At 37.0% G+C, this 25,618-nt stretch overlaps 1 protein-coding gene across 5 annotated transcripts in view; it reads left to right on the top strand.

The window, feature by feature from the left end:
- Window positions 1-25,618, top strand: part of CASK (calcium/calmodulin dependent serine protein kinase) — a 363,551-nt gene that overhangs the window by 254,762 nt on the left and 83,171 nt on the right. For 3 of the 5 annotated variants that reach the window (XM_069464106.1, XM_069464108.1, XM_069464109.1), the window contains exons 9-11: window positions 981-1,064; window positions 8,201-8,300; window positions 11,925-11,942. In XM_069464106.1, coding sequence (XP_069320207.1) covers window positions 981-1,064; window positions 8,201-8,300; window positions 11,925-11,942 — 202 coding nt within the window. The remainder of the gene's footprint in view (window positions 1-980; window positions 1,065-8,200; window positions 8,301-11,924; window positions 11,943-25,618) is intronic. The other 2 variants (XM_069464105.1, XM_069464107.1) reach the window with 1 other exon arrangement.

A 25,618-nucleotide genomic window follows, 5' to 3' on the forward strand; every position in this document is an offset into this window, starting at 1 on the left:
ACCACCCTGTTTTAAATTGCAGTGTACCCAATCCCTCTTACTTTGCTTTACTTTTTGCTTTATTCCATAGTACTTTTGATATACTCTGTAATTTACCTTTTTTGTGTTTTCTCATCTCCTCCCACTAGAATATGAACTACATGAGGGCTGGTATCTTTGTTGGTTTTACAATGCCTGGCACATAGTAGGCTCTCAAGAAATATTTATGAAATGAATGAGTGCTTACAGCATATAAATCTTCAAGATACATTGACAAATTACAGTAGAACCAAAGGGGGGAGAAGAACAAGAGGTTTGAAATATACATAAGGAATAGTTGAGGCAACTGGAGGCATTCTTTCAGAGAAAAATAGATTTTAGTGGGAGCATGATCCCCCTCTGTGTTGCCCCCAAAGACAGAACTAGCCTAAACAAGCCAGATGTGAGCCTAGGCTGAGAAAGAACATTTTCAAAATTACACTTTCTTAAAATTGTAATGGGCTGCCAGAAAGTAATGATCTCCTACTGGGCGAGGTCAAACAGAATGATCATCCATTGAGGATGAAAGGGGACTCAGCATGGAGTTCAAAGATTCTGTGATTTTGTAGTCCAGTTATTCCTGACAGTGTAGAATGCTGGATCAATAGTGCAGTTAATTTTTCAAATGCTCATTTTATCTGACAAATCATGTCAAAGGTAACTTGATAACTTCATAATAATTATGATTATTTTAGCCACATAGTGATATATCTGGAAATTACATGATCTATTATTTCAGCCTTTTATGATTGATGAAAATAAAATATTATTTTACTATCAGTTTTAACCTTCATATCTTCATTTCAGATTGCTTATCAGTATCATAGAATAAAATCTCCAATCTCCTAGAATTCAATCTAAGTTTTACACTTAAGAATTTGAGCTTTGTTGTTTGTTTTAGATTAAGCTTCTTTACTTTTTAAAACAGTTTCATAAGATTCATTATCTTTTGTCTTTTATAGGAGCGCGATCGTTATGCCTACAAGATTCATCTTCCAGAAACAGTAGAACAACTGAGGAAATTCAATGCAAGGAGGAAACTAAAGGTAAATTAAAGAAATCAGCAAAAAACAGATATACATAGTTAATGATAATGTTTTTATTCTGTTTCAAGTGCCCATAAAGTGGCCATTGTTTTTGTTATAGCTAAATTCTCATTTCCAAAAATTACCCCCATTTAAATAAGATTTGGGCATTTTAAATCATTTAAGGTAACATCTAAGTATGAGTCTAAACAATAAATTATAATAAATGGAAGATTACTTATATTTTAGATTTCTTGTCTTTAAAATTCATAGTAGAGATATAGTTACATTATTATCCATTATTATTGAATATGAATCTAGGCCATGTTTTCTCAAACTTAAATATTTTGGCAGAAAATGTGAGTTTAATTCAATGGAAATAACATTGAATTAGAATTGGAACTAGGATTAAATAACCATCACAAAGCAGTAAAGGAAATCCCCCACTACCTTGATCTACTAGAAAATACTTTCGCATCATTTTTCTCACCTTTTCTTTATTCTTCCTAGGTATCTTTCTCCCTTTTACCATACTCCCTATCTTCCACCTAACTACAAAAAAAAGAAAAGAAAAATGGTAATCACCCCATTTGAGGAGTCCATTTGATTTTAAAAGGTTCAGCAAAAGACCTAACATAAAATAGTGGAGTCTTTCTAGCACTGGGAGAAAATGCTATGGGACAGCATACCCTCCACCCCCAGGGTAACAGAATAAACTTGCTTAAGGTCTCAAAATTAATGTATGTTTGACTGACTTTTGATACTGAAAATGTTAACTCTTTTCTAAGGGATTGGTTGGATAGTAATCCTTCTTAGTTATATGACTCCTGCCAATTATAAAAGTTTTCTTAAGTGTTGTCAGACATGTCTTAAATTGCAATAATATTATTAATTTATTGTTATTCAACCCCTGAAGTTTGTGAATGATTGTATACAACTCTAGATTTATGAGAACATTTATATGAATTTTGGGGAAACTATTATGCCACAATGTTATCCTATAGAGCTGTATTGTCCAACATGATATCCACTAGCCACATACAGCTATTTAAGTTTAAATTAAGTAAAATTAAATAAAATTAAAAGGTCAGTTCTCCAGTCACCCTGGCACATTTCAAGTGCTCAGTAACCACATGTAGCTAGTGGCTACCATATTTGACAGCACAGATATAGGAGATTTCCTTCATTATAAAAAGTTCTATTGGACAGTGCTACTCTGTAGAACAAGAGAAGTTTTAACATGTCATTGTTGGTGTTGATTATTCTCATTTTAACCTTTCTTGTAGTTGTTTTTGCAGTCAGGACATAGTTGTTTTTGCAGTTCAAACTGGTTCTTCTCTATTTGTTTTAAAAATCCTTGGCAAAAAATAATTATTAATCATATGCCATTACAGAGATGGTGCCCGAAGAAGTTTCCCAAAACTTTTTTTTTTTTTGCCTTGATATCCACTGAAACTGGTGTAGCCTACAAAAGAAAAAAATCTTATTGTCCAAAGTGAAATTTGGTCAGCTGTTTCTGAAGTTAGTTTCCTCCCCAAGGAAACTAACTATTCATTACACTTCTCATCTATTCCCTAAGTCTTTTTAACTCTAATGCTGCTTTGGCCTCATGTGACATTGCACTATGCGGGGTTGAACTTTTCATTGCCCAAGAAGGGCCCCGGCTTGCCCCATCACAAGAAACACACACTGTACTTCTCCCAGTGCCACGAAATCAGACTTGGGCCTAAAATAGCCAAAGTGGTGACTAAGATTCATTTGGACAGGGCCAAGCTGTCACAGCAGAGAGAGGTCATGTGGATTTACCACATCCTTTTGTAGGACTATTTAAAGTTTTAAGACCCACCAAACAACCTAGAATTAGGAACATCAGCAGGGTTATTATTGAATGTTTTCAGCGTCTGGTAAGGCTATGTTCCTTTTAGTAGTTCAGCCACCAAGTTAAAACACGTTATACTGACCATCCTCAAAGAGCTAATTCTAATTCTGACTCTTCTGCAATCTTCTAGAACAAAGATTACAACTTCCGTGGCTTTCTGAGCCCACCACACACCTTATTTTCATGCAGCTAGGTGCCCATCCTTCTACCTAGACACCGTTTTTAACCTCCTCAAGTGGTAGGTGACAGCCTAATTTTTATGACTCCCTTGGAAGTGATTAAAAGGGAAGTTCACAGAAAACATTAAAAAATTACTTTTGTTACTTAGTCATGATAGAATGATGATAGAAAATTTCTTTTCCCCATTTTGGTTACCAGACATTTCATGTGTTAGGTTTTTTCCTCCTTTTATTTCATACTAAGCTCTAGAATTTTAATACTTCAGTAAAAAAATGTTCTAGAAACAATACTTCCTTTAATAAACTACATAGTTCCTGATCACAGAACTAGATAGGAGGATCATATTTTCTCAAACTGAATATTAGGATGCATGGGGCAGACTCCGTGATCTTCGGGCTGTGTGGTAAATCTGTCCTCTGTGGGTATTGGGCTCCTAAGAGGGCACACCTGCACTCTAACTCTAGGTGTCATCTACTGAAGGAGTTACTGAGCAAAGGGGTGTCTGAGTATTTGAGCTTGTCTATCTAGAGAAGAGGTTCAGGAGGGAATCTGTTCTAGGAGTCATCCCCATTGCTTCATCCATTATTTCTACTCCTAGAAAGCAAATTTCCCCACAGTGAAGTATGTTGAAGAAATTCTCTGTAAATAGATGCAATATTCTATATTTGGGTAAGTTTATTGCAATCAGTTTAGAAAATGGTGAGTTGAATCCATGTGATTCAATTAAGAGGAGAAAAACCATTTATTCCTTGTATATACAGAAAGCAAGGATTTCCGATAACTTTCTACAATTTTCCTTTGTTGATTTTGCAAAATGCAAAAGTTTTCTCTGTCTTACCAGTTGGTCTCTTGCATTCCTGAACTGTGCATAACTAGGAAAGGTTTGTTTAGCAGTGCTGTTTTCCAGTACTTTATAGAGCTGCACTATCCATTTCAGTAGCTACTAGCTATATGTGGCTACTTACATTTTAATTTTAATAAATTAATATTAAATAAAATTTAAAGTTTGATTTCTCAATTGTACTAGCCACATTTCAAATGCTCAGTACCACATGTGGCTGATGGCTACTGTATTGGAGTACAGGTAAAGGACATTTCCATCACGATAGAAAGTTCCATTGTACAGTACTGCTATATGGAATCTTGGTACCTCCAAAAATAATGGTTATACCCAAGCAGCTCCTTTTGAGAAGTCAACCAGGAAACTATAATGTCTGGTTTTTGGTAATCTTCCCCTTTCTATTAATTCAACAAGAGCTAATGTAAGTATTTAACCAGGACTTTTGTGCCTTAATGAAACCCAGCATTTACTACAGTCCTCTGTAGTGAAGGTTTGTACAAAGGCAGTAAGTTGAGATAGCAATTATTGTGGGCTCCAGCTAATCAGAGTACTAAATCTGGTATCCAAAAGGTACCTTTGATTCTAAAAACTGAAAACTGTTATTCTGGTATGAACAGTTCCACAAATAATAATTGAAGTGATTTTGATCTTCCTATATTGATTTTACAAAGCAATTCTATTAATTTGTGATTCTGAAATGGAGAATTTATTACTTCCTGTTGGGGCAACATAGCTTTTGAAAGTTATCATGTACCTTTAAGACCATCTTTATAAAATAGTTTTATGCAGACTCTAGAGAATTTCGAAGATATCCATATCATAAATATTCTATGCAATTGCTCATAAATATAGCCATGTCTAGTATGCTTAGAAGTCTCATTTTTCATTTTCTTTAGAGGAGATAGTACAGCTTCTTTTAGTCATATATCCTGACTGGATGTTATTAAATTCCAGGTTTTAGACCTGTGTTTAGAATATGTTTGAATATCATATGCATACAGGCTAGGCAGACACTAAACTGGATGATAACTTTGGTTATGACTATGTGGAAAGATATCAGAAGTTCTGATTTAATCAGTAATCTCACCTAATCATCATTTAGGACCTAATTCTTAAATGTAATCAACCTAAAGCCTTTAACATTTCTACCTTGAAATAATTTTCTAGCCTTTTAGTCATCTCTGTTCAGTCTCAACCTCTCCAAATTCTCCATCCTTTTTAAGGCTTTGAGTTCAGAGTTCTGAATCCTAATAGGATGATTCTCTCTCAGATTCCTTTGTCATACTTGTATTGGCATCTTCCAGTGAAGGGCTTCCCCCCTTGCTATATTTCCTCAATATATTTCCCCCTCAGTCAGCAATATGACTATGTGTTACCTTGCCATTTGGGTACAAAGGCAATTATTCTACATCTGATACTTGTGTATTTTGTATTTAGAATTTTTAAAATGTACCTTACTACCCTTGTGCCTGTCAAACTTGTGCTTGTTTCTGAGCTTAGTTAGGGAGTACCAAAAAGAGAGTATTGGTTTTTTTGCTTTTGTCTTCAAGTCAGTAATACATCTCTGTTCAACTCTTGTGTTCCTCAATAATTTTGTTGCTTCCTCGGGTACGTTCAGTATTTTAACTTAGCAGAACTCTGAGCTAACCATTTTCTTGTTTTCCACTTCCTTAAATGCCACACAGAATCATCTAGCCAGAATCATTCCATTTTGGTGTTTCACCTGTTGACATTTCAAGAAAATTATAATTATGATTAATTTAAGAATTACTTGTAGTTCTCTTTTTCTCTGAATTTAGAATCTAAAGTTAATTTGCTTGGTAGAAAATTACAAATTTAATGTTATTTATTTTAACAAATTATGCATAGACTTCTTAACTCAAAATTATGACGTTTCACTCTTAAAGCATGCTAAGGCATACCTTCTAAATTAAAGCAGAAAACTTCCTTGTCAAGGGTCTAATAAATCAGAAAGAAGAACCACTTGTGTAAGATCTGATTTTATATTGTTATACCCACCGGCTCTTCAATAGCAATAGTGTAGTACAGGGGTTAGCAAACTACAACCTGGGGGCCAAATCCAGCTCACTGCCTATTTTTGTATATAAAGTTTTATTAGAACACAGTAATGTACATTCATTTACATATTGTCTATGGCTGTTTTCATGCTGCATTGGTGGGGTAGTTGCAAAAGAGACCATGTGGACTTCAAAGCCTAAAATATTTGCTCTCTGGCCCTTTACAGAAAAAAATTATCAACCCCTGGTAGAGTAGAAATCCTTGAACTGGAGAAGGTAGTCAGTGGACCTCAATTCTGTCTACTCTTGAGTGTGTCTCTAAGTTGACAGCAACCTTTAACAGGTTGCTAAGCCTCTTTGGACCTCAGTTTCCTCATCTGCAAAATGAGTCTCTTAGAATGAATTCATCTCTGAGGTTGATTCTCAAACTCTAATAAAATTCTATGAATCCGCGAACTATTTCAGAACTGTTTTGCTGGTTTACATAATAACTTTACATTGAATATTCAAACCATATGTAGTCCACTGAGTTTAGAGAACTAAATAAACAAAATCGCTAGCCATAAGACACATAAATCAGGAACTTGCTGCTATTGTTTCAAAAGAATTTACCTCTTAGGGTACTTTTAAATAGTGTTTTCCTAGTAGTATAAGTATTTATTTATAGATCTTTGACTATAGTAATAGCTAGAACGGGCCTTGAAACATAAAACTAGCATCTTAAGAAACTCGGTTGAACTTCATTTGTAAATAAAAATAAAGCATCTCTAAAAGTCTAGTATCAGTATATGGGAAACATGATTTGATATATAAAAATTCCATTCCCACCCAACTTTTAGGGAACACGTATAATATGTAAAGTGAAATAAGCTTTTTCAATAGAAAGAAGAACTCAACGTTCACTACTGTTTTTTCAACGTGGTAGCTATAATTCTGTATAAGAACCTCTTATGCATTAACCCTGGACTTTGGGAAATCTCAAAAGTTGCCTGGGATGGTAGTTTCAAGATCACTTCTTGGTTTCTTGCTCTTCCCTTTCTGTAGTCTGTTTTTCAATTTATATTTATAGAAAGAAACTCTAACATGACCCCCAAAAAAGTAAACTTTGTGGAAATGTATTTTATTCATGTTTTTGTGTATTTATTAACAAATGCCTAAACATATAAAAGATTTATCTTTATTTTCAGAAAAATCCAAGAGTTCAATATTTAAAATTTAGCTTAAGACTACTTAGGTAATTTGATACTTAAACTACCTAAATGAGCAATTCTACATAGACCAGCAAAAGGCCCTACTCACATTCTAGCTCTATATTAGTAGGGTTAGTCATGATTTGCATTTACGAAATGCTTTACAGTTTGTAAAGTATTTTCATATACTATTTGACTTTTGACAATCCTGTAAGGTAAGGTATGTCACTTTTAATATCTTCACTTTACAGATATGAAAACTTAGAGATCCTAAATGATTTACTCAAGCAGTGTCATGTACCTGAAAAGTGGCAGAGCTAGGGAACAAACTTAGAAATTTTATCATTCTTCCTGTTACTAAAACAATAACTTCCAACCTTTTCCCATTCAACAGTCCTAAGGGATGTCATGCACTCAATATGGCAGTGATTCTCAACTAGGAATCAGGGCAGGCATGCATGTGGCATAAAAGAGTCATATGTGGTTGATTCTGATCTGTGGCCTGATGGAGAATTACCATACAAGAGTAAAGCATAGTCATTGTTAAAAACAAAAGAAAAGGGGGAAAAAAGATTAAAAAATAAAAATGACTCATAATCCTACCATCCAGAGATAATTAATGCTAGTAACATTCTGATGTGTCCTCAGTCTTTTATATCTATATTAACTTTTTCCAAAAATGAGATCATACTATACATTTTTAGAACCTTTTCTTATATAATTCATTGTAAACATCTTTTCATTTCATTAAACATCCTTCTACAGCATTATTTTATAATGACTGCAGATTATTCCATTTTGTGGTACTTGTTTGAGTTCAAGATATAAGTGGTTTCATATACTTTTGCAATTCCCAACAGTGTTATTCTGGTATATGCATATGTAATTTATTTAAAGGAATTTAACATTATTTTAAAAGCTACCTCTCTTCTAGACATCATCTCCTATATGTTTGACTTTCTTAATAATCCTTAAAGATAAATAAATAACTTTTTTATATTTGTGTATTTGTTTATTTTAATAATATACTTTTCATCTCTTTGCTTTAGGGTGCAGTACTAGCTGCTGTGTCAAGTCACAAATTCAACTCATTCTATGGGGATCCCCCTGAAGAGTTGCCAGATTTCTCCGAAGACCCTACCTCCTCAGGTAATTGGATAATTCATTCATTCACCTGTATGAATCATGTGGTATTTCCATCCTTTCTCTTCCATTGTGAATACACTTTTTCTGTGAATTTAGTCAAATCCTCCAAGGGATTCTGAGGAAGTTTGTCAGCAACCAAATCCTGTCTACATGTCTCTTGTTCCTTTTCATTTTAATACCAAAGTTGCTTTCCCCCATAGCTCCAAAACTAACATTTCACTTTTTTCTTTTGACCTCAGTAATACTTCTTCCCCTTTCCACACTCCAGAACCAACATTGCACTTCATCCAATCCAACATTGTAGTCAGTCTTTCTGGATCTTTCTGATTACCTTCTCCCTCAACAGAAACTTCTAATGTAAGATTTTCCCCATATCAACTGTATTAGATCAGACTTTGGGACAGCACTGCTTTGAATTGAATCTTTCAATATAAAGCTGTCTTGTGAGTTATCTCTTGAAACAATTATCAGGTTCTTCAGTCTCTCTAAATTCTGTAACACATGTATTCAAAGGGGAAGAACATAGAAGAGTTGCCTGTTTTGATGAACTGTGTATAGGTACTTCTGGAAAAACCTGCTACTTACTGTTCACAAAATCACATTATAAAATGCTCAGATATTCATTTTACCAGTGAGGGATTCTCAAGGATCATTTACTAAAAATCCATAAGATCCGTTTTTATGTATATGTAGATGCATGTGTGTATGTGTGTTAGAGTTTTTAAATTTTATTTGTGCATTTCTTTATTAACTCCTGAGTCATATGTCCTCTGGCTTCAGCTTTTTTTCTTTCTTTCATTAGTGTCACTAGTATATGTCATGTGGTTGACTTTGTGCTACTGATTTGATTTTTGTACTCTTGGACTGGCTTCTTCAATATTCATGTATTACCATTGAGATCAAGGCCCTTCCTAAAGCATGAGTTGTTTGTTCCACAGTTAGCGATACAGGAAGAATGAGTGTGCTAATGCTTCTTCCCTGTTGAGATCATTAACATCTGTCAGTATTCATGCTTCTTCCCTCCTCTGTTTATACATCTATACATCTATGTGCACTTACACACACACACACAGAACTTACCAATTAGTATGTGCTTATACCTTATACAAAAATGACAGGATCAAGTTTCCCATTCCAGCAGGTATATAGTTCCCCATTTTGATTTTTACCAATTGGGATGTGAATCTTCCTCTTTTGAAGGAAGGTGATTTCCAAAAACATTCAGAAATGAGAATCTTAGAGAAGAAACGCTTTGAGGAGGAAGCCTTGCCATTTTCCTCTTGTGCTGACTTGGTAATTATCCAGAGCCCTTACCACATGAAAGGCAAGGACATAGTTGTGTTTATAGGTGTAGTCCCCAGTGCTCCTTATCTTTTCAAGGCTGTCTTTTTTTTTCTTCCAGTTCATTTTGTTTCCTCCACTTATAACTTCTTTTGTTAGCTCAAAACTTTGTGTTCTCTCCTCACACTCAGAACACAGTTGACCCTATTTAAGGGGAGTGGATCCAGTAATCGCTTTTATTCATGCTGTTACTACATGATATAGTCACATACTTAGAACATATTTAGGATAAATCTCTGAGATTTTAGGTCAAAATCTTTGCTTACAGTAGAGATCCCTTTTCTATCCTTAGAAAAGGGCCTAGAGAACAGTATGGTCCTTGCAAATCACTTTATAGACCTAATCTTCAGTATTGTCCCTTAATATTTACCTCTGCTTAGCAAGAATTTAATGAGCTCTTGAGTGTTCCTTTCTGGGAAGAATTGGATTTTTCCTTTAGGGAAAGGAATTATTTATATTTCTAGACAGGCTTAATTTCTATTAGGCACATTTTTATTGCCCGTTTTTTTCCTGTTTTTCAGTGTAGTCTCTAATGACTTCATTGAAATAGTTTCTGATTATCTTACTTGATTTTTAAGCAAAAAAGAAATTTCTGCCACCATCTGCTTACAAACCCTCAAATTAGTTATTCACTATTTAGCATTCCTTCTTGCCTTCCCTTTCCTGCAGTCACACCCTGTTTCTTTTATTCTTTCTTTCTTTCTTTCTTTTTTTCTTTTTCTATTTTCTTTCTTTTTTTAAATTACTGGATCTTAATGGTCTTGTAATCAGTCCATGTCATGATTTGACATGTTAAATGTCTAAGTATTTTTGATTGGCACTGTCCAGGTGCTACAAATAAAAGAATTTAAGAATTAAAATGCTGTGTACATGGCTAATACTAATCACCTACCCTAAAGGAAGAGGAAATTTTTGAAGAAAATTCTAACATTTTCCTAAATTTCACATAACTATCAGAAATTATTCATACATTCCTAAAATTAATTTTTAATACTAAGCCATTTAAAGTGAGGCATTCTATTATGATCAGTGTTATTTATCAAATAGCTATCTGCCAGAAAATATCCTTTTCTGCAACTAACAGTAACGGTTATATGGTTAGTTATAGAAAGCTGATCATATATTTTATCTGGACTCACATAGAGCTTTATATTTTCATGAGTTAAAGTATCTATATTTTCATTTTTCATTACTTATTTCTTATTTAATTTTATTTTTTAAATATTTTTATTAATTTTCAAGCGTAAATTCTTCTCTATTTATACTGAGGCTTAAAATCTGCATCATTTATTTTAAGTTCCCGAAGTTATCCTTTCCAGTATCTTTCTGTTTAAATTTGCATGAGTTTGTTTACAATACAGAACACAAAGCACTTCCTCATTACCTGAAAGTTTGTTCAAGCCCATGGTGAAAAGAGAAAAATGATCATAGAGCATGTTCTTGTAGGGAAGGGTTTTGGGGGGGACAAGGTAGGAGGAGGGAGAAAGAGAGAGTACATGAGCACGCACAGTGTTAAGTCACCAACTGCTCTTTCTTGACATGGGCTGTCTTTGTTTTCTATCTTTAGATAATGCCTTTTCTATTCTTTTTATGAAATGATAATAAATGATAGGTAGTTAGATTTTTTAATGACCTCGTTTGACAAAATTAAAAATTGTTGATACTAATTTGGTCTCTAAAATTTCTTGAAATTTTACTGGTTTATGAAAATCCCAAAGTCTGAGAAGAGTGGTAAATGCCTGCTCAAAAAATATAGCACATTGTTTCCTTAAATTAAGTCTTATTTTGGCAAAGAGTAATACTGTAGGCACTTAGGAAAATATGAACATTTAAAATCCCAATTTAAAAGCTAGTCAGTGTCCCAATTTGTCATCGAATGAAAAATCGAGCATGTTAGGTATGTTGTTTACAATGTAAAACAATTTTCCTATAAAAGATATTTTTCTATTTTGATTATTGAAATTCATTCATTATGCGTTTAGTAGAATTCATTGAGTTTAATCTTATGATAAACAGTGTATTGCTCTGTTACTTGATAATTCAAAGTGGAAATATTCTGTTCTCATATTTCAAATCAAAGAAGTCAGAATCAGAACCTAGTGTCTGATGTCTGAAATCCTAAACAGTCCCAGTGATTGTGCTCATGGAACATGAGGGCTCACTTTGGGGTCAGCTGGGGGACCATGCTTCTTGTGGCTCATCTAGTGGGCCCAACTGTGGCTTGATAACCTGCTTGCTCTAAAATCATACTGTTTGTTGTTTGTCCATATGCTGCCTTCCTCCTAGGACTTCTAGCAGCAGAAAGTAGGTATCCCTTTGTTTTCCTCTAAGGTTTATCTTTTATGCAAAAGTGTTTGGCTTTGCATGGTTCATAATCAGCTTGACTTTTTCCTTGGCTGTTTGTGTTTAGATATTTAAGTATGAATTTTAACACTGCCTGATTATAAATAAAAATTTGGATATATTGATTTCTTGAGGCATTGTTCCACAACATTAACATCTCACTTCTTTCATAAGAGGAAACAAGGCAGTGTTAAAATTTTAGCCACATTTAATATTATTTCACATCTGAGTTTCAAACACAAATACATTAATTATGGGGAAAGAGTAACATTTTATTTTATAGTTTGCTTTCAAGAAAACTTTCAGGGTAAGTGAATTTTCCTTTGACAATGACATAAGCTGTAAGAGGTCTTTATTACTTTCTGTTACTGAGTCCATTTTCAGTGTATTAATTTGGAGCTGTGAAATAAACTGTGAAATCATGTCCATTAACTTTTATCATCAGATAGAACATTTATAAGGAATAATGTAATGGCTAGATTTTAATTACAAAGGGATATCATTTGAATATGTGAGAAAATTAAAATGTAAGAAATGTACACACACACACACAAATGAGTACAAGTAAAACTGAGGCAATCTGAATAAGATGGGTGGATTGTATCAATGTCAGTGTTCTGGTTATAACATACTATAGTTTTGTGAAATGCTACCAATGGGGGACCTAAGCAAAGTATACAAGAGATCTCTCTGTATTAGTTCTTATAAATGCATATGAACCTACAATTATCTCAATAAAAATTTTAATTAAAAAATACAATAAACCTCTACCTCAAAGATGAATGAGAAAATCTGGGTATTAACTGTTAGGTCCAGAGCCGAGAGAGAGAGAGAGGAAGCCTCCTGTGTAGCAAAATGCTGTTTATTTTGAGCATCTGGGTGCAGATGGGTGGAGGAGAAAAAGCGTCCACACGGAGTGAGGGGAAAGCCTTGGGTTTTATAGAGAGTTTAATAGGGGGCAGTGAGTACCTGGGCCAGAAAAGCCGCCGCAATAAAGTTTTTTTTTTTTAAACAAGCAATTTTGGGGACCCCTGAGTCAGTCTCATCCTACAGAGATAAGGGAGGGGGTAGTTCCCTCCTTATCAGGGGGGATAGGAATGCCGGCGTCTGCAGCTGTCTGTTCGATTTTACAACCTCCGGGACTCTCCAGACTCCTGTGGCTATTGTTTCACAAACCTCAGTTTTGTTTTGTATTTTTAAATTTTTTTATTTCAGCATATTACGGGGGTACAAATGTTTAGGTTATGTATATTACCCTTGCCCCACCCCATTAACTGCATTCTATCCTATACATACTTTCCGAGTTCCCACCTGGAACAAACCTAACATTCCACCCTTTTTATTATATACATATAAGAAACGGAAGGGTAAGGTATGGGAAAAGGGTAAAGATTAAAAATTAGAAAGATTGGGAAACAGGCGTCATGGTCGTCTTTGTGACTGTTTTTTCCTGTTCCTGGAGATTTGGTTATTTCTTCAATGCAGTCAGGCCTATCACAGGGGATGTGATCTTTGTCCCTGAGATATGGTTTTGGGCAGGAAACAAAGGCCTGGAGTTGACCCCTCTGCAGTCGGTCTGGGACTTTCTCAGGAACACCCTGAGGCTGTAAAACAAATTCTAAAAGCTGTGAGCTGGGGAAATGTAAAGAGAAAGATTTACATTTCTTTCTGGACTGTTTTTGGTGTTTGTGAATTCAGAGTCCCAGCATGTTGCCTGCTAATCTGGGAGAGAGAGCGCGAAGAGTAGGGAGAGCTCAGAATTGATTTTTAGCTGTTATTAGAAAATAGGGAGTTTCAAGGCTGCCCTAACATTCCCCATTTCTGTTGTTAAAATTAAAGTTTTATGTTAAAATGAGCTCAGAAGTTGGGAAAATGGGCAGAGATCTTTCTTCTGTAGCTTCTTCAAGCTGAGGAGGGGCGTAGAGATCTTTTTATCGAGTTCATTTATTAAAAGGGAGGAGGTTGAGTAGAGGCAGGATGGGGTTTTACTGGAGAGAAATAGTTAAGGCCTGAATTTGGTTTCATATGAATGTCTTTAGATAGTGGAGAATGTAGGGTTTGAAAATGAGAGTTGAAAGTAGAGCCACTAGGGGCCTTAGTTAAGAGTTTAAGATCATGCATGGTGAGAAGAGTTTATAGTTTTGAGAAGGTAGAGACGGCTCTTGGACTGTAGGCAGATAGAGATGTCACAGAGCACCCATAGTGGGGGGATGGAAAGTAAGGTTATTATTATTAGGGTTTCCAGCATGGGCAAAGGACTGACCGGCCTGGTTTGTAAGTTGGCCTGTAGAGGCATTTAGTGACAGAAGAAGTATAAGGATGATAAGGAGTCATGTATACCATAGCATGTTATCGCAGCCTGATATCTGTGGTGGGCTAGACTTTCAGGGAGCTCGCCATGGGCGGAAGCAGGTTCTGGAGGGCCTGTAGGTTTGAGTCCTGAGAAATGATTCTCAGACTGGATTTCCAGAAGCTTAGCTGTAGTGAGAGAATTATTTAAAAGGTTGAAGGGGACCCAGTTTGTCCTGAGAAATTCTTGAATAAAATCTAGTCTCTAGGCTGTAAGTGCTGTGGTCCCTTTAAGTAGCGGTCCAGTGAGTTTTACTGCTGGCAGGTAGGCGCCAGGCGGAGGTGGTGGAGAAAGACAAGGGAACCAAACCGAACTTACTAATTTTTGTCTCTTGAAATCAGGTTTACATTTTTATACACCTGTCTCTTTTGCAATAGCCCTTAGGCCTAGAGAGGATGAATAAGGTTGGGCCAGGTGGAATTTAATAGTTTAAATCCTGGAGATAACCCTGTTATTTACTTAATACTACTTCAATGGCTTTGGAAAGCAAAGCACGAGAATTAATAATGTTTTAAATAAAAAGTCATAAAAAATATTTTTGGTTCTTTCCATGACATTTTTCTAAAGAAGTAAATCTTGGACTGTGGTTGATCACAAACTGTTGTTTAAGAAGACTTGGAGTAAAACAACAACCATCCGTAGATGGTAAAGATTTCATAATAGTCACAGTTACAGATGTAAAGGAAATTTGGCTATTTTTGTGACACATAGTTTAGTATATATAATTATTATTGATATATATCATATCAAGGCTTACTAGAACTTTAGGAATTTGACACAGCCTTGGGGCAGATGTAAATAAGAGTGAGTTAGTATTGTTAGAACCGGTTTCCCTCAGCCCCAGGAACAGATAGGCAGGGTCACCAAGGCTGCAACAGACAAAGGAGTTTATTCTCTAGCCCGAGCTAGGGTCCAAGGCTGAGAGCACCAACGCAGTGGTCTCTCCACGAGCCAGGACCCTGCCCTGGGGTGGGCACTAAGCTTTTATACTCATCAGTAGGTTACATGTATCGGGCACACCACCCCCCACTCCCCTTTTAGTTCATTTGCTCTTTCAAAAGTGGCTGATAGTGTTGGCTCCTGATTGGCCGGTTTCTAAGCCGGGGCTTTGGCTCCTGATTGGCCGATTTCCAAGCCGGGGCTTTGGCTCCTGATTGGCTGGTTTCCAAGCCGGGCTTTGGCTCCTGATTGGCCAGTTTCCAAGCTGGGGCTTTGGCTCCTGATTGGCCAGTTTCCAAGCCGGGGCTTTCAGTTGTTACTAGCAGCATTCCGGAGAAGGGGAGGGTCTGTGTCAGGGAAACCGAAACTTAGGCCTATCCTAGGAGGTCCAGTCTGTCATGGAGTCACTCCTGTTTTCCTTCCTGCTCTACAGTATTTTAAGAAAACTTTGTTTTATCACATACTAAATTCCTTCTTAAATTCTCTTTATGAACTTTATTTCAACCTGCACAGACCATCTTACCAGACATACCTAAAACTTCCTGTTTTGTCCTAACTTTCCCCATTTCCCTAATAAGTAGTCATTTAGGACAAAAAAGTTCCATACAAGATCCTTTCTTACCAAAAATATATTTCCACACTTATTGCCTCTTTACATCTCTTTTTCTTACTCACAAGTTACTTTCTATTTTGTTTTTATGAAATATTTGATGTAAACACTTACTTTTCTTTAAGTCAATTGATTAGAGTTCTTTTACATATTTTGGTAATGAAACATTACATATACATGGTCACACAAACACAGAGACATATATAGACAATTTTAGGTGAGGTAAGGCAGAAAGTTTTATAGTTTGAAAGCTCAGAGCATTCCAGGGAAAAGTTGCACTAAAGTTTCAGTTAAGCTTTTCCATAAGTCAGAGGGAGGAAACCGTAAGATCTTTTCCCAGCAGGGGTAATTAGGAAGTACAAAAGGGGTGGGCAAATACTTCATCTCCCAGCGGACAGAGAAGCTGTGGAATACACAGGGGGGTTGTATTTTACCTTTTACTCTGATGATGGGGGGAGGAAAGGGAAATAGAGGCCCTCAAACTTCAGGAAGAGCAGAGGGCGTGGCTCCAGTGTTTTTACCTGTGCCAGAGAGTTACCTAAGGCACAGCCATCCCGGTGTGTCAAATTTCAGTCTGTTCCCAAGCCTGACATGCCTGTCAGATTGAAGCAGTTTCAGAGGGTCCCTGGGTATGGAGGATGCCCGTTCAGGGAGGGGCAGCCAGTTCCGGAATGCAGGTGTGATCTTCCCATTTTGAGAAGAGGGCACTCGATTTTCCAGTGCACTTCTTTTGTCAGAGGGGGCATGGTCCTGGTGGAGCCCATTTCCTGGGACATTTTACTCTAGGGACCCAGAGTCGTAGTAGAGGCAGGGCTCAGTTCCCTTAGAAGAGTGTCTATTTGCCTGGGGCCTTTTGAGTGACTTTTTGGAGAAACTCCTTTACAGGGCAGCCACAATTTGAAAAGTTTTTTCTCTGTTTTGGGGGCTGTTGTCAGTCCCACTCTCTTTTTCCTTTGCCTCTCCCCAACCAATAATCTTGGTTATTAAAGACCTTGAAGGCCAGGTTTAGGAGATTTTTTGTGTGGGGTTTGAGGGCCTTCATCTAATTTTTTTGGAGCTTGTACCTGATGTCAGACTTGGACTGGGAGATAAAATGCATATTGAGGAGTAAAGTTCCCTCAGGAGTTCCTACTTGATAATCCCATAATGGGCCTGTTTTAGGGACAGTGACTGTCCCCACTGGCTGGACAGGGGTACGTCTATGGATTTTATTGCCATGTGCCTGGGCATTAAGCTAAACCCTCTCCTTCTCTTTAGGGGATAGAGTAGAGGAAAGAATAGTGTAGAGGTCATGCCAGGTCAGATCATAAGATTGTGTTAAATAAAAGGGACATGCATCCACATGATGCCTTCCACCCCAGCCCCCAGGACTTGGGCAGAATGAGAGAGAGTAGTAGGGGGTCTGGGATGAGGGAAGGGAGCAGGTTGAGGGTTAGGCTAAGGGAGTTCTGGTTGGGGAGACCTGTATGGGGAGAGCTGAGATCACAAGTGTCAGGATCTGAGGTTTCAAGTTGGTCCAGAGCAGAGGAGGAGGGAAAGGAGGAAGGTCTAGAGTGTAGTAGGAAGATTTGAGCCAGATTACAGCTCATACAGAGTGAGAGTAGAGGGTAAAAAAAGGCTTGGACATAGGGAATCTTGGACCATTTGCCATTGCGGTGACAGAAATTGTTCTGAGACCTAGTGTTTTGAGAGGAGGAGTAGACTGAGAGTTTCCCATGTTCCTGGAAAGAGTAGGGGTCACGTGGGGCTGATTCTATTCAATTCTAGGTGTCCCTAGAATGAGGGAATAGCACAGGAGTGACGAGAGCGTGTGAGCACGAGCAAGGAGTCAGAACTGGCATCCCTGTGTCCAACGAGGACCCTAGGGGCCGAGAGTCCTCCGGCTCACTGGCAGGACTTTTGAGTCAAGAGGAGTAAACAAGAATGAGAGGGATCAGGAAATGAGAACAAGCTTGTGAGCTCCCCACTCACCAGGAACAGGATATCTCAGGATGTAGATATTGGAGGTCAGCAAGGAAGATCCGAGTCCCAATCCGGTGTTTCTCTCTCAGCTTGGGTCAGGAGGGTCCGGGTGGACAATTACCTAACCTTGGCCGAGCTAGTGTGCTCTGCCTGCACTCCAGGATCAGAGACAAGTTAGAGAGGGACCCTGCATGGCTCGGGACTTCTCCCAGCCACCTCGTCACAGACAAGGGAGGTTACTTGGCTCTGAGGGACTCTTGGTCTACCAGGGAGACTGGCCTCTCTCATTTTAATCAAAGATCCACGGAAACCTTATCGATGACCCAGGGACTCAGAGGAAGGCAGGATTCGGGAGTTAGCCCAGGACAAGCTGCTGCTGCCTGCTGCTTCCCAAGTTGCAAGCAAGCCTTGCCTGCTAGAGACCCAGAGGTCGTGCCTGCCTAGTGTGCCCTCCTGGGTTTCGGCACCAAATGTTAGGTCCAGAGCCGAGAGAGAGACATACGAAGCCTCATGTATAGCAAAATGCTGTTTATTTTGAGCATCTGGGTGCAGATGGGTAGAGGCGAAAAAGCATCCACACCGAGGGAGGGGGAAAGCCTTGGGTTTTATAGACGGTTCCTTAGGGGGTACTTGGGCCAGAACAGCCACTGCAATATAAAAATTTTTTTTTAAACAACCAATTTCTGGGACCCCTGGGTAAGTCTCATCCTATAGAGATAAGGGAGGGGGGTAGTTCCATCCTTATTGGGAGGATAGGAATGCTGCAGCTATCTGTTAGATTTTATAACCTCCGGGGACTCTCCAGACTCCTGTAGCTATTATTTCACAAACCTCAGTTTTCCATTAACCGCATTCCATCCTATACATACTTTTTGAGTTCCCACCTGGAACAAACCTAACATTAATGACTGAATTCATTGTCATGTTTTCTTACATTAGTTATTTGTAGCTCAAATTGTAGCTGATTGAATGTAAAAATGTCATAGTATATTAGTTGCCTATTGCTGTGTAATGAATTATCTCAAAGCAGCATTTATCATCTCAAAGTTTTTGTGGGTCAGGAATCTAGGCGTACTTAGATGAGTGCCTCTGGCTCAAGATCTTCCATGAGACTGCAGTCCAGAGCTGCCATCTCACCTGAAGGCACCACTGCAGGGGTAATCCCCTTCCAAACTCACTCAAATGGTTGTTGATAGGCTTTGGGTCCTCACTGACTGTGGTCCTCTTCACAGGGCTTTTCACAACCTGGCAGCTTGTTTCCCCAGCATGAATGATCAAAGAGAGGGCAAAAGTGAGAGAGTGCACCCAAGACAGAAGACAGTCTTTATAATCTAATATCAGAAGTGATATTCTATCACTTCTGCCCTATTCTGTTCATTAGAAGTGAGTTGGCCTGGCGCAGTGGTTCACACCTGTAATCTTGGCCCTCTGGGAGGACGAGGCTGAAGGATTGCTTGAGCTCGAAGTTCAAGACCAACCTGAGCAAGACAGAGACCCCGTCTATACTAAAAATAGAAAAAGTTAACCAGGCGTCATAGCATGTGCCTATAGTCCCAGCTACTTGGAAGGCTGAGGTAGGAGGATTGCTTGAGTCTAGGAGTTTGAGGTTGCAGTGAGCTATGATGATGCCACTGCCCTCTACCTGGGGAGACAGAGCAAGACTCTATCTAAAAAAAAAAAAAAAAAAAAAAGAAGAAGTCAGTAAGTCTAGCTCACACTCCAGGAGAGGAGATTGATTACACAAGGGTGGGAATACCAGGAGGCCAGGTCATTGGGGGCCATCTTAGAGGCTGCCCACCATGTACAAGTTAATGACTGTTAAAACGTAAGATTCTTCCCATCTTAGCACTTCTCCTTGCCCCCGCTGCCCTCCATGTCTCTCTCTCTCTCTCTCTCTCTCACTCTCAGCAGACCTGTCATGTCATTTGGGAATGAGCATCTTGGATATATTAACAGTGCTTTTCCTTAGTTGTAAAGCTTTACACAAATGGGCACTTGACAGCCAGCAGGATGTTATTGAAGTACTCTGAAAAATTTGTGCTCAAAGATGTTGCTATTTGGAAGCATAGTGTATTTTAATAAGCATAATGGCATTAGAATTATAACATCTGTATTCTGACAGAATACATATGCATAGTTTACTTCCTTTAATAAATTTTGAAGTCTCTAAACTATAATGTATACATAAAGAATCTAAAGCATTTATCACCATACATAAGTTTTCATAACTTGAATTTGATATATTCAATGCTTAAATTCAAAATACAGTTTCCATTACAGGATTCACTATTGCTTATAATTTGATTGATAAGGAGAACTTGCTTTGTGCAGTGGGAATAAAAGCTATTGACCAGAGGACGAGGATAGGGGGAAGAGATTGACTGCAGAGGGATAAGACAGAACTTTTCCAGAGTGATGACAATGAACACTTAAATTGGTGAATTTTAACTTAATAAAGTATACCTTAGTAAACAAATTTTTTTAAAAAAAATGGTTTTGTGCTTGCAATGATGGGCTTTGATTGAGTGGATAACAATGTGTGCATAGTGATACAGTGTGTTAGTGGATCACTGATACAGGAAAGAGAGGTAGGTTATTGATTACTCTTCAGGAGAAGCTAGACTAGATTCAGATGCTGGATTTGCTCAGTGAAACTGGGTTTCATAGCCATATATATAATTTAAGAAATACACAAATCTTTATTGAAATAACTACAGACAAAACATAGGTGTATCAAAACTCATTAAATAGTACACTTAAGATTTGTATATTTCACTCTATGTAAATTTTACCTGAGAGAGAGAAAGAAGTATTTCAGTCTTTGCTGAAGTGTTTAAGGGTAAAGTGTATTAAAGTTGGCCACTTTGCCATTTACTTTGAAATCAATGAAAAATAAGTAGAATTGGGGACAAATAGGTAAATGGATAGACATGTGATAAGGCAAATACAGCAGACTGTTAACAACTATAGGATCTAGATGGTAGATATAATTCTTTCAAACTTTCTATATGTTTGAAATTTTTCATAATAAAATGTAGGAGGAAAAAATTTTAAGACAGACTTAGCCTACTTTGACACTGAGAACTTTTTAGCTTAAACATTCTACTGTTTATTTTTCTGTCCTCCTTGTGGGTTATTTTTATTCAGTCAGCTTTTTTATGAGACTTTTCCACTCTTGTAAGGAAATTGTCCTAGACTCAAAGCTTTTATTGACCTTAAAAGCATATTCCTCTTTAAAGAAATAGGCTTAGAAAATATTTTTAAAACAGTTCACATATTTATGCTTTTTTTACTATTATTTCACAATAGTAGCAGAAAACTTTTGAAAAACTTGTTTGTACCACTGAGATTCTGTGAAAAAGTAGAAGTGTTCAAAGTTAAAATGTATGATTATAAACTTGATTTTTAGGTACAAACTTGATTACCAAATGAATTTTGCAAGTAAAATACTATTCTGAAGGCAGAGTATGATTACTTCTAATAAATTCATCAGTGTGAAAGTTTAGACCAAGGGCTAGAAAAAGCCTTATATGGTAAGTAAAATTGACATTAAAGAGAATAGATATCAGCTCGTTACCAAATGCACATTATTCTGGTGCATTGCTGAGGGTAAAACATGGTGGAGGTGTGGACAGTCTATAATGGAAAGAGCACTGGACTGGGAGTCAGAGACGAGGGTTCTAGGATTAGCTCTTCAGTTCACTGCCTGTGGCCCTTAGACAAATCATTTGGCCCTACTGAGCCTCTGATTTTTCAAATATAAAAACACTTGCCTTCAGGACAGGGTTATTGCGGAATCACACAAGGTAGCAAGTGTAAAAGCACTCTGGAAATTATAAACTGTTATACAAATATCAGTATTAAAATAATTTTCATTATGACTTTAAGGAAACAGTGTTATAAATTGGTTTTGTGGTTAAGTCTTTCATTCTATGACTTTATTTTCAATTCTTCAAAATTTGCTCCAAAAAAATCATTTTCATCAAGTATCTTTTTAGGAATTGCCTTTTGTATAAAACACTCTGCAAAGTGCAGCCCAGAATAGAAAGGTGAATAGGATGCCTACGGCCCTGCCATTAAATAAACTGCCCTCTGAGGTGAACTCTTGTACTGTTTAGTGATTGTTTTTTCCAAGGTAGTTACAAGTTTATTCAGAGGTTTTATAGGAAAAACATCCGTTTTAGTATTTCAGAAAAGTAAATAGTTCTTTTATATATGACAGTATTGATCTACAAAATGAATACTAGTAACAGCTTAATTAGTGTGTGTGTGTATTGAATTGTATTAATTATCACTACTACCTCAGTTGAAAATCTGAAATAAATAGCAATGGAAAACCCCCAGAAATGTCTTTATGTCCACTTATATCTTATAATGAATTGAAAATCTATGGGACTTTTAGATGGGCTTGATACTGAACTGTAGATATCAATTAAACACACTTATCAGACCAAGAATGTGTTTTGTGGTTCTGCTGGTCATACCCAAAGAAAGAAATAATGAAACTAAAATAGGTGTTAAAAAGAGGTGTTAAAATGATCAAGTGTAAGGAAATATTTTGAGGTTAGGCCAAAAATATGTATTTATTCAATGTGAAAAGATGAAGGAGAAATGGAATGAGAACTATAATTTCCCTACCTAATTATAGAAACTTTAAAATTAGGGGCACTTTTCAGAGCTTGAAATAAGCAACTTGACTATAACTGGAGAAATGCTTCTTTTCACGACTGAGAACCCACCAAGTTAATCACATTTGAATACAGGACTATAAATCAGTTCAGAAGAGGTGACAGATCCAAAGTTTAATAGACCTGTTGAGATTGTGGGTCTTGCCTACTGGAAATGCCCACTAACAGATTCCTTTGTGCTTTCCAGCAAAGCATCCACTGGGCCTATCGACACAGAGTCGACCCTGTGTGGAGGCAGTGAATTCCTGCTCATCCACCTCCTCTTTGAGGCTGCCCCAACTCCTCCCTAGGCAGTCAGTGTGCCACTTTGTTTTTACTTCTATGTTTACTTCAGGGTATACCTACTTCACACCTAGCCTGAGATCACTTGGTAAAGATTTTGTTATTGTCTGACCCAATAGTGCATTGCTCAAGTTCTTTTCCAACCTCCATATTCATGCATAAACCACACAGCTTCTTGTTGAAGTTTCCCTGTATGTTTCCTAGCACAGCCAATTAGTGTACTAAGCTAGGCAAAGCATAGACTTTGGAGCCAGACAAAACCAGGATTGAGTCCTGTTTCCACCACTTAGTAGCCATGACCTTCCTTGACCCCTCTGAACCTCTGTTCCCTATCTAGAAAGGTGGGATAATATAACTGCAGTAAACACTCAAGAATTGGGAGCTGCTGGTTTTATTATGTTTCCTTAAGTAATTCATTCAGTGCATACTTTGTGGATGTTATAAAATGAAAATATACACCTGCCATGAGGCCCTTACAGCTCAGGAAAAAAGGTAAATAAGCACATACATAAGTAACCCATGGAGTGTGCTGGTGGTGTAAGAATGGCATGAAGCACTTGGGGAGCTTACAGACCAACAAATGATGTATCCCTGGTCTAGTCTGGCCAAAATTGCTTCCCAGTCATTATACTGGCCACCTTAGGATTCACTTGATACAAGGTTGTTTTTATTTTAATCTTGTATTATTAATAAACTGCTACATAGATTATATATCAGCATAAGTAATGCTGGATAAGGACAATAACAATAAGATTTCACTAAGATAATTGAGTAAAAATGATAATTAGGTTTCTGCGATATCTATTGACTTTTTTTAATATACTAAAAAGCAGTTCATTAGTATTTTTATCATTGCAGTTTTATAAGTCCAGAAGTTTAGAACTGGCTTTAGTAATTTGATAAACTTGGCATCATTTAATTCTGCTTTTGATGATATGCTGGGATCAGGGGTTCAGTGGGACATTTGAGACTGATTTCTTCACATCATCTCTTGCTTTCCAAGGCTTTCAAAAGGGGATGAAGAGAGAGTTAGCTTTGAACTAATTTCCAGATTTTTTTTTTTTTGGCTACTCTGAACAAATTAAAAAATCCTAAGAAGAGCAGGTAGAAGGAAGTGGATTAGGTAATACCTCTTCAAGAATAGCATGGAAAATGAGGACTGATTTCTGCCTTGTGTCTATTTTATCCCACTTTATCTCCACTTAATGTTTTCAGCGAAAGAACACCAATAACCTGGCAGGCATAATTATTGAAAATTAATAATTGTCCATAGTTCCTTCAATAGATGGTCAAACTGTGGCACATCCATACCATGGAATACTACCCAGTAATAATAAAAAAAAAAACTATTAATACATGCAGTAACCTGGATGAATCACCAGAGAATTATGCTGGGTAAAAAAATGCCAATCCCAAAAGGTTACAAACTATGTTATTTCCATAGCATCCTTAAAATGACAAAATTATAGAAATGGAGAACAGATTAGTAGTTGCCAGGGAATAGGAGGAGATAGGGTAGGAAGGAAATGAATGTGGCTATAAAAAGGCAACATGAGTGATCTTTTGTTGTAATGTAATGTTCTATAGCTTTACTGTATCGATGTCAGTGTCCAGATTGTGATATTGTACTACAGTTTTGCAAGATGTTATTATAGTATTCGAGGAAAGTGGGTAAAGAGTACATGAGATCTTTTTTTGCTTTTTACAACTGCATGTGAATCTACAGTTATCTCAAAATTAAAAGTCAAATTAAAAAATAGCCACAGTAATTCCACATGAACAGCAACATGATATGTGGCTTAAGACCCAAACTTTAATGTAACTAAATAGTGCTGCAAAAATCAGTAGCTTATGTAGCAACTTTTTCCTTTTTTTTTTTTTTTTTTTGCTATTGTAAAAAAAAACTTGGAACATGAGGACAAGAACAGAATGAAATATAAATAGGACAATAAAGATAACTACTATAATGCTTTTGGTGTATTTCATTCTGTCTTTTTTCCTGAGTTTGTGTATATGTTTTGTTTGTTTTATCATAATTGGCAGTACACAGTTTATACAGTTTTCTATTCTGCTTTCTTGAACTCTGTATCATGGAGATTTCCCTATGTCTTCAACATTCTTCAAAAACAATTTTCATTTGGCTACATATTCCATTGTATGAATGTCCTAGGATGTATATAATCATCCTCTTAGATTTATTTTCCATTTTGTATGCTAAATATCCTTATACATAAATCTTCTATCTTTTCCTTAAGGTAGGCTTTTGTAAATGGAATTACTAAATTGAAATGCAGGAGCATTTTTAAGGCTCTTTGATATGTTATCAGATTGCTTTCTGGAAAAGTGGTACTGATTTACATTCTTGCCAATAAGTTCATGAGAATGGATGAATTCTAAGACAAGAAGAATTAGAAACAGCAGAGTTCCAGAACAGAAAGATCTTTATTTTTGTCAAAAATAAGGTTTCTCAACCTCAGCACTACTGATATTTTGTGCCAGAAAATTCTTTGCTGTGGGGGCTGTCCTGTAGGATATTTAGCAACATCTCTGGCCTCTACCAACTAGATGCCAATAGCTGCCCTCCCCCTACAGTTTTGACAACCAAAAATATCTCCAGACATTAAGAAATGTACTGCAGGGAGTAAAATCGCCACTGGTTGAGAACCACTGATCCAAAGACTTAAATATGCAATGAGGCATTTGTTCTGAAAAGTTTCTCTGGTATATACTAATGTTCTGAAGCCTGGCCTCTCGGGTTCTTTTTCTGTACAATGTATATGTGCATATTGTTTGCAGAGTAAAATAG

This window comes from Eulemur rufifrons, chromosome 30, assembly GCF_041146395.1.
Source record: "Eulemur rufifrons isolate Redbay chromosome 30, OSU_ERuf_1, whole genome shotgun sequence".
Taxonomy (NCBI): domain Eukaryota; kingdom Metazoa; phylum Chordata; class Mammalia; order Primates; family Lemuridae; genus Eulemur; species Eulemur rufifrons.